General features: G+C 35.5%; 1 protein-coding gene across 1 annotated transcript in view; it reads right to left on the reverse strand.

Annotated features, from left to right (window-relative positions):
• The window catches only part of CLVS2 (clavesin 2), a 61,447-nt gene that overhangs the window by 13,903 nt on the left and 36,780 nt on the right, over positions 1-10,764 (reverse strand). Inside the window, exon 3 of the mRNA XM_035320637.1 lies at positions 1,486-1,596. Within this exon, the coding sequence (XP_035176528.1) occupies positions 1,486-1,596 (111 nt within the window). The remainder of the gene's footprint in view (positions 1-1,485; positions 1,597-10,764) is intronic.

Below are 10,764 nucleotides of genomic sequence, written 5' to 3' on the forward strand. Positions count from 1 at the left end.
TTTCTTTCTTTCTTTCTTTCTTTCTTTCTTTCTTTCTTTCTTTCTTTCTTTCTTTCTTTCTTTCTTTCTTTCTTTCTTTCTTTCTTTCTTTCTTTCTTTCTTTCTTTCTTTCTTTCTTTCTTTCTCTTTCTTTCCTTCCTTCCTTCCTTCCTTCCTTCCTTCTTTTTCTTTCTTTCTTTTTGTTCGTTCGTTCGTTTTCTCTCTCTTTTTCTCTCTCTTTCTTTTTTTCTTCCTCTCTCTCTCTTTCTCTCTTTCTTCCTTTCTCTCTTCTTTCTTTTAAGCTGCTTTTAAGTTTTAAGTGGTGGTCATAGCTTTCATATTTTGAAAATAAATTTTGAACTCCAAATAAATATTTAATGACCTGATTTAGAATTGACAAAACAGTTGTAGAAAGTTAGCTTTTTTATAAAGATAAGATACAGATTTGGGCATCTTAATAAAAATGTAGATACCTAACTGATAAGTATTCACATTCAACTGCCTTCTCACTTTTAATCTTGTAACATACACAGGAGCTTTACTTTACTCCCTGGTTATGCATATGCAGTGCTTGACTTAAATAGGCCTCAAACATATCTGGCACTTAAATGTTCTTTGTTGAATCTGTAGTCAGTGGAGTGCAACTGAATCCTGCAGAATGAGTATTCATTTGCATATTTATAACAGATATTACATAAAAGCTTTTGTGATCTATAGTTCAAAATGCCAGAGTCCTCTCAAGCATAATCTGTCAGCAAAAAAAAAACAGCTAAACACCAAGGATTATCGTGGCCTTGAAGTCTGTGTTTGAGGAGAGAAAATAGAGTTCCTTAGAGAGCTGACCCCATAAACAAATAATAAGAAAAAAAAAGATCATATTCTTTGTAGTGGCTTTTTATGCAATGTTGATTGTGTTTTCCTGGATGACAAATTTCCTGTTACTGAAATAATAACTTTATATGTATTATCACCACCAACCTCAAATTTAATTGCACTGATGCAAATGCTGCAAATTAAGCAACATCTTAAAGACTGCTCGTGCTCATGCATGCACACATATTTCCTTTTATTGCCTTTCATTCAAGTCACTATGTATAAGCTCCTATGTTCCAGCTGTGGTTTTTAGTTCATGCTAATGTCAAGGAAATCACTACAAAAGGACTTAGTACTCACTAACTCTGTCATAAAAGAAAAACATGAATTTTAAGTTTTTATTGCAATGACTTTCTTATAGAAATTGCAATGTTGACAGTATTTTTATATAACCCAGGAGAAAACATATGCTTGTGTGTAGAAATACATTTAAGTACACAGCTTGACTGTGTCTTTGAAGGATAAATGTGTGTTTGTCTCTAAAATGGGTAAAGATGCTCTTTACAATGAAGATGCATTTAAACACTTTCCACTGATAACAAGCTGGGATATTGTGCATATCTACTTTATTTACGGTATGATACACCTGCTTACTACAATTGCCAGGTAATGGAAAATTAAACAGAAGAATACCCTTTTTCGTGTCTTCTCCTTTAAAAAGGGACGTATAACTGTGTACAGGGCATGGATATACCACGGCTGATTGACGAAATGTATTCCTCCAAAACGAGCTGGAAAACTGTCCTGTATGTCACAAAACAAAAACAGGCAATGTGAGTTAAATCATAACAGAAGTTTCACATGCATCAAATCATTTTTGTTATGCTGAATGCTTTAATTTTCATAATAAGCCTTAAAAGAGAAATGTTCTTCAAAACCATGTCCTCTCAGTAGTGTTCCAGCCTTCCATGCCAAGGGAAAAGAAAAAAAGAAAAAAAGAAAAAAAAAAGGAAAAAAAAATAATAATAAAACACTCCAGAAATGTTTAAAACATGTATGTTTTTCAATAATCCAACTATACAATATATTTTTCTCCTTCCCACTTCTATGGAATTTTATTCATTGTATTCATTTATCTCTTCCGCTGTCACTAATGAGAATTGGAAATGTCCCTCATTTCCACCTTAAAAAAGCAGGTGTAAATCTAAACTACAAGTCAAAGTGTCTCTAATATTATTCATATTTCATAAAACTGAGAATGCATTAGATATTGTGCATAAATTGTCATGCAATATCCACGACTGTAATTCTTATGTTGTGAGAGGAGAGGCCTGGGAGCTTAAATTTAAGGATAGAATACCTGAGTTGAAGCAATAACTTTTTTTTCTTACTGAACACAAGGGCTAGATAACTCCCTAGGAAAGATTCTGATCAGCATTTTCAACTTCCAAGTGAAAAGAATATGCCCAAGGGCTTGTCAGTTTGAAGGGGGCATCCTCTCTGTCCTTGAATACAATTTGGCAATAACCAAATTCTTTACATATCCTCAATTTGGTTTCGCTTGATTGATCATATGTTCAAACAATGCAAAAAGCTGCTGCTGCCTCCCGTGTTGCCTAGATTTACAGGTATCTAATTGCTGAAAATCCCCTTATGGCTTCCCTGGATTGTGTTAGACCTTTCATGGTGTTTGGGTATACAGACTTATGAAATGAGTGGCTTCCATTTGAACCCGTATTCAACAGGTGTTCCAGACAAGCCAACAATAGCAGTCACTTAGATTAAAACCAAATTTCCTCACAGCAGCAGCAATTCTTCTATCTGGCTTGACAATACAGGTACAGACAAGGACACATTTGCCCGCTGTGACTTCTTTTCTTGTGTGGCTGCAATAATGGCAGATTTAGGCCTGTGTCAGTGGCATCAGAGGCTCAGAAGAAGGTGATCAAATGGTTAGACAGTACCTTCTGAGCAAACAGATATATTTTTTCTCCTCTGGAGACAAGACAGCAGGCCATAGAGAAACATCCAACAGTGTAGACATAACCCACAAAGCGCCATTTGAAGCCAAACTGGCCAATAAAAAATAAATAAATAAATGAAAAAAAAAATCATAAGCTGTATCAACCAAGACCTCTCAAATAAGAAAGGCAGGAACTGCAGGAAGGAAATCTTTAATGGAATGTTTCCAGATAGTAATATACTTTGAAAAGTGCATGTGCCAGGAGACCTCCTTAGTTCTGTAAGTGTGTACAGAGTTGCAGCAATAATGAAGCCTAAAGAGGCCATTTGCTCTTTTCAAAAGTACAGCAGGCATTCCTGGAGCCTTATCCACATAGAAGCAACATGACATGATGGAAAACAGCAGACTCAGAATAAGGACAATGTCTTGCACATATGCATGTGCTTTGCAAAGCATTGACACATGCTGACACACCCATACAAACATAGTTTTCCAAAATCTCAAACTAGTTGATTAATACAGTATTGTCTTTTTTTTTTCCCACCTCTGTGTCACCATTTTGTTGTGTGCCACTCATCTCCAAATTGTGACTCTGCAGGGAGTATGACAGCTACAACAGACACCATCAACATCTGGCTGGCCACAGCTCAACAGTCAATGTGATTAACAGCATACTTTACAGATTTTCTCCAGAAACATTTGATTAACAACAGCCTTGAAATTAAACAACCTTATTGGAAGATTGTGCTACTAGCTAAATGCCCAGTTCTTGTCAACACTGACTAAATGTCAAACAGGATGGTTGATAATTTCACATGTAATTCACCCTGTTCAATGTCATAAATCCCCAAACACCATTTTGAGGACACAATCTGTGATATATGAAAGGTAGTAAATAATAAGCCTATCACAGCAACCCAATGAATCCATTAGGAAGGATAAATCTTTAGATGACACCTTAACCTTTAGTTGCAGGATATACCATTCATCTACAGAAGGTTGCATTTATTTGGTTTATCTAGGCTGCTACTCCAGGAAAGAAGCACAGTGTAGTGCAATGTGCTGTACACACAAAAGAACATACACTATATCTGCAGAAGACATCTTTTGCTAATTTCATCTGAATGTCCTTGAAGATATCCTCAGAATTAAAACTGGAATGGTAACTGTGTTAAGGTTCATGGGGATCAAACACTTTCTATAATGTAGGTAATATGGAAGACAACAAAGTAAACAAGATATTCCTAAGGGTAGATAATGCCTTCTTGAATACTTTTATAAGCTTTTAAATTAATAGAAGTGCCCCTAAACTTACACACACAAAGAAATGGAGTGTTTGTTCTTTATTGCTCAAAAATCCACTCACAGAAACTGAGGACAGTTTGTGAATAGGATCTCAATAACCATACAAACAGACTCAGAGGAGAGAGGCAAAGGTACTTATATTTTACTGTGTGCTCAAAATGGTTGCTCTGTCAATAGTTGGTTATATATGAAGATATTTCATTTCTAAGAGGTAAAAGGAGTGTCTTTAGGAAGTATCACTTTGACATTTCAGCTTGTCCTGCATCTTGGAATCCATTTACATGGACAATCACTAATATATCTGGAATGATCCTCAAGTACGACATGGGACTTGGCATTAAAACACAGTTTGTCTCAGTGTTTTTCAGAAATTCTAAATTCCCAAAACTGACTAAGGATATTGGGTATTTTTCCATTTCTGTGGCTGCACTCATGCCCATTTTCAGAAGTACTTTCTGAAATATGAACTGTAAGTGAGAACCTCCAAAATTTAGACCCAGAAAGAGAAAGAGTGATTTGGTCAGAATTATCTAACATTATCAAGAGTGCTGGGACTTAGAATCAAAATCTCCTGAATGCAGATAAAACAACAAAAACAACAAAAGCACCAGTCTCATCAGCACCTGATAAGAAAATAAAAAGGCAGAATAAAACACAACAGTCGCTGGAGAAACAGGTGTCAGAAGGTTGTCTGGCTCTTCTCAAATGTATCTGAGTTCCTCATTGGGGTTTGCCAGACAGATGGCCATCCTACACAAACATCAGGTAAGAATTTCTTCCAAATCATTGATTCTTGTGTTATTTTTGTTGGTGGTAGTGGTGTGGATTTTTTTTAATGTAGATTAAGTCACAGGCATGGTGGCAGTCGCAACTGCCTCTGTAGACATACTGCATTTCAACAGAAAAACCTGTAATCCATGAATCATATGAATCTTATGAAAAAGATATCCAATGCCAGAAAACAGAAAGAAATTGTGATCAGCCATAAAGTAAGTGATGCATTTGACTGGAAAAGTAACAAATCAAATGGGGTATAACCAAACCACTGAAAAGACCTAGTTATATATATATAGCATGTGTGGATTTTTTAGTATTTACAATAACCTATAATGATGCAGAAGAGTCTTCTTAGTGGTGTCAGTGTTGTTATTATGCTGATGGATAATAAAAATTACCACCTTTATCATAAATTAAAAATAAAAGAGCTTCTTAAAGCCCACAGTACTCTCCACTCTGAGTCCTGTGTCTACATTTAAATCTCTTAAGTCTACTCTTAAAGAATTGGCTCCCCCAGCTGAAATCAGCACTTCAGCTTTGTTTGCACATCCCTTAGAAGAGGAGTCTCAGATGCCACCGGGACCACTGTAAGCCCAGAGATGCACCCACAGTCCAGTCACATCATGACCTCATGAGCACATTGCAAACAAATAGCTATCTGCAAATAGCCACACTGGGCACACTGTGCCACATACTAACACTGCTCTTGGGCACATGTGCTCTGAGGTTATACCCAAGGGTTTCTTGTTCTTAAGGTCAGTGAGACTGTTTTTGTGGGCAGCCTTGAGGCATCTTTCAAAGGGCTGTCTAGACAAATACAATGAATGCACTCACATGCTTTACTTAAGGCTGTGTTTGAGTGCTGTTATGAATTCAGACTGTAGCATCTGCAGGCAACAAGAGGCCACCATGTCAAAACTGTGAAAACTGTTTCTTCATAACAAAAATTACAAGTTCAAAGATATCATATTAAATTATTAATAATGTAAAAGACATTTAAGAGTTATCCCTGAAGATAACAAATTCAGATCTCCTCCTGCTATTCAAAAGAGTCAAGCACTTCAGAGAAGAGAAAAAAAAAAAAATCATTATGATGATCCAAAACAGTATTTTTATAATTGAAAAGTCCCCAAGAAAGATACTGGAACATTCCACATCCTGTAAGAGATGCAAGATGCAGTGTGACTAAACTAAATTTTTAGCATTAAATTAAATTAAAGAGGAAACTATGGAAAATCAAAGACAGAAAAGCTCTAATTAGAAGATCAGACCTTCACTTACTTGATACTACAAGATTTAAAGTACCAGAGAAACCAAGAGCCATTTCTGTCCACACGAGAAAAGGAAACCCCATTCTTGCTCTCAAGCTGTAACTTTCACTGAAGGAATTAAAGAACAAGCCATTTCTTATACCAAGCTTCCTGCAGGCATCCATCCGTGACAAGTAATTATAATGTCTCAAAACAAAATAACTTGTGTTTCAAGACAGATCACCTGTGCTCAAGACATGACCTTAGACTGGACGTGTATGCAGTAGTATGGTAGAATGATAGAGACTGGGTCTAGAATTTGGACTGTTCAGTTCACGAAATACCAGAAGGCAGATGCTATCTTTAAACACACTAGGGAGAATAAATAACAAGTAAAGAAAGACTCATTCAAAACAAAGGACAACACTGACACCCAAACAAAACAGAAAAAGCTCAACATGAGCACATCCAGGCTTGAAAGTCGTAGAGAGATTTGAATCAACAAATGTCCAACAAGTTTTTTGGGGGGAAAAAGCATCTGAACTTATTTTCATAGAATTATAGAATATCCACAGAATTGGAAGGGACCCATAAAGATTAACATAAATCCAACTTTGAGGCAGATATTACTAAATTATGAGGAAGCTGAGCTCCAGGTTGTCTGTAAAACCAGGAGACTTCACCTTGTGACCCTTCTGCCCCTTTGTCCTAAGCTCTTTAAGGTTTGGACCCCAAAAATTTGCTAATCTAAAAATACTGGAGCAGATGGTTACTTCCAGTCTATTATAGCAAAAAGATTTAATTTTTCAGGTTTCAATGGTGGTGAAATTTTTCTGGATCATTGAAATAGTTATAAAATCTAAAGAATCTGGATCAAAACTACTGTTCAATGATAGGGATATTAACTACGGGATTTCCTCCTATATGCTACAATTATTTGCTTTCGCAATTTCCCTCTGTAAGAGTATGGTGTTGTCCTCTCCTAGCTTAAGCTTTTCTTGTTTATTAAACAATATTAAACCATTTTTAAGACAAACTAAAAGTGTCCAGATAAATTTCTGTTACTGTGTTCAACTAAAACAGCACTACCTAAAGGCAAATTAACATCATTCAGTGGCATTTCCACAAAATAAGATTTAATTATCTAGAACTGGATGTTGTCATTTTGCTAAGAAGCTTCCAGTGAGGCAATTTGACTTTTGGCAGTCCTCCTTTTCATTTGTATTAGTCATGTTATCTTACAGCTCATATAGAAATATGTTAAATTGAATGAACTGAGAACAGAGAGATGATATCTATCTAGTGAGAATATTGCTCTTTTTACTAAGTATCTGTTTTAATTTCAAATTACATTCCATCTTTCAATATGTCACTCATAAAAATTACATATTGCTTAGATTAGTTAGGTAGATAGGGATTGAAAAGCCATCTGACCATGTGTCTACACTATATATAAATATAATAAAATATAAAATCTACATCGATTTTATGGTTCCATTATTTGGATAAAAAGCTCAGATCACTCTCATTTTTAAAATTATATGTGCTTGATAAAGAAAATATTTTGCATAAAAGCTCTACTTTCATATGGAATTACTTTATTTTTAAAAAATAACTTCAAGAGAATTTGGCCTGCTTTTTTATAAGAGTTTGAAGTTTCATTAGAAATGGTGTGATTTTTTTTTATTTTTTTTTTAATTTCTTGTTTTAACGAGGGGTTGGAGTTTAGGGTATTTTTTTCCCCTTGGCTCATTTGTCATTTTGAACTTGGATAAATGAAAGATTTAGTTTTAAAAAGGAAATGAAAAATGCAATTTTCCAAGGAGAATTCTATTTTCATCTATGAACACTGTCTCCTTTTTAATTCTAAGGATCACTTCTACAGTCTGGAATATGTGATATTATAAAGGAAAAAAAAATCCCTTTTCAGAGTGTAATGCTGTCCCCAAATTGGTAAAAACAGAAAAACAGTAAGAAAGAGAGTAGAATAGGATCTTCTATTCTTCTATACTGTTTTCTTTTCCTGTGATGAAAATTGTTTTTTACAATAGGCAATTATCAGATGGTGATTTGTGCTATAGAAATTCCCATGGGGGAGAAAAATCAATTTTCCAGGCAGCTTGTGAATGTCTTATTAGATTAAGATTACAGATAAATGGAAAAACACTATACTGAAAACTGTGCAGTGTATAAATATAGCAACAATACTTTCATAATGCTTGTGGAATAAAAATAATTTAGGAAATTATTGCTCATAAAAAATGCCATACTCAAATTCCTGAAGGGAAAAGTCTTTGGCTAGGAACTGTGTACCAGAGGATGAAATGCCATACCAGCATCTCAGCTTCCGCTCCTGAAGTCACCATCTTTTATTTAGAGAGGCTAACCTCATCTCCAAACAGTGCATGGTTTCTACTGAGACCACTGACCGCAGAGTGACTGTTATGGTGCTTTTCATGAAGAGGAAAGTCTTCCACAGACAAAACGCCATTCAAAGAGGAGCAAAAACAGTCATCAGATAGCTTCTGTCTTGTGCAGTGATCACTTCCAAATGTGAGTAGGCTAACACCTTATCTTGATTTCCCTTAGGGGAGCTACACCTATTTGTTCTGTGTAGTATAACCAAAACATGATCTCTTGTGTTATCTCACAGCTCCTTCATAGCAGAAGGAAGGGAAACCTTAAGAAAATTTTAAGGGTGGAAAGAAACAATAAGAGGGCAGAAATCAGAGAAACAGGATAGAAAGGAAAAACAGGAGATTAAATTAAAGTTAATTCAGAGAGAAATATAGAGAAATTACCATGATGCACAAGAGAAAAACATATTCATCATATTTTTTTTTCTAACCCCTTTTCAATATTTGAACAGAAAGGCAGAGAAAGAGAAATGAATAGTGATCTTAAATGGAGGACCCATGTTTTTCAATCACATGTCAAGACTGAAACGACTTTGAAAACTCTGAACTCAAAATGGGTAAGTAAATACCAAATCTTATGGCTTCCATGTAATTTCAGTGTATCATACCAACTGACAATTTCCCAGAAGAACCATAGCCTACCTACAGATTTTTAATTCTGTTTTGTCTTCAGACAAAATTTGCAAGAAGCTACATCTGAAATGATTATCCTTAATGATATACCTGTAAACCTACTAAGGCAATGGGGTGCAAAGTTCTGCAGATGGATAAGGTGTACAGAGATACTGCATAGAGGCAAAAAAGCAAGTTTCCTTGTTGTGGCAGTTTTCAAACAACACTGCATAGTTTTGCAGTGCCAACAATTAATGATTGAGCTGAAAGATACCAATTCTCCAACCAGAATAATCACCTTTTTCCTACAAATAGAAAATTTCTAAACTGTTGCCTACAATTTTATTCTCCAAAGCTCTCCAAGACATGCAACTCTTAGTTTCAGACATGATGAATTAAAATTGGATTACCATTTTACCAGTTGCGTTTAACAATAATACAATAGACTGAAAACTGCAGTGAGTCAGGAGTTATTTCATGAGCCACATTTCCTCATACTATGAAGAATCAATCTTCATCACTGCAGTAGGCACTAAGAGCAGTAATCATTTTAGCCATCCAATATTAATCTGTCACTCTATGCAAATGAGAGTCCTGAGAATTGAACTGAACTGTAAAATTGAAGGGACAGTGATTTAAGAAAAATCAGCTGAGGACAGACACTGAGGTATAGAATGCAGCATAATTAAGCTTTAAATTACTAGGGAAATTGAAAAACTGACTTGAAATCCATTAATAAGTGTTATATTTTATTAAAAGTAGAGGTATCTTGAACTATCCAACATACAAATTTTCAAAAGTTCAGTTTTTAGCAGTGCAAAACTATTCCAGTTCCCAAGAGTGTTCAAATGTTTTCATCATAATATAGAATGGAGATTTATGTTAACCTTTCAGCTTTAAGAAAACCTCAGTCTGAACTGCCTCAGTATGCTTTATCTTTCTAAAGGCAGTTAAAAGATCTGCTTTCCTATAAGGTAAATGAACCTCAGCTTCCCTCTTCTTCTGCACTCCTGAAAGACTACTGATGGTACACACACGTAAAATTCTCCTGAGAGCCCAGGGAATTTCGGTATTGTTTGAGGGAGAACTGTCATTCTGGTTATTACTCTGGAGGATCGCAAATCACTGTTGTTGAATTCTAACTTCAGACATCAGTCCCCTGTCTTTTTAAGTTACATGAGCATGGCCATTTCTGTGTTAGTTGCTACAAAAGAAATTCTAACATTAAAAAGCTAAAGTTCACAATCGGGCAAACAAACTTTCATTTATTTTATCGTACATATCTAGGACACAGTTAATACACCTACTGTGCCATTATTGGCTCAGTAATGATAAAATGTGATGTTGATCTATCCTGAAATCACACTTGAAACTCTTGAAAATGCATACCCAAAGGTTTCAGGAGTTAGAAGATGAAAATTAGAAATACAGACCTCTTCTTGCTAAGACAGACGTGTAGTCCATGCGAATCTGTTCTCAGGAAGAGAAAATATCAATAGCCTAACTCTATATTATGTTAATACCGACAGGGAAGAAAAAGAAAGAGAGAAAGGGGAGGGAAGGAAGGAAGGAGGGAAGGAGGGAAGGAAGGAGGGAAGGAAGGAAGGAGGGAAGGAGGGAAGGAAGGAGGGAGGGAAGGAAGGAGGGA

Source organism: Oxyura jamaicensis, chromosome 3, assembly GCF_011077185.1.
Source record: "Oxyura jamaicensis isolate SHBP4307 breed ruddy duck chromosome 3, BPBGC_Ojam_1.0, whole genome shotgun sequence".
NCBI lineage: Eukaryota > Metazoa > Chordata > Aves > Anseriformes > Anatidae > Oxyura > Oxyura jamaicensis.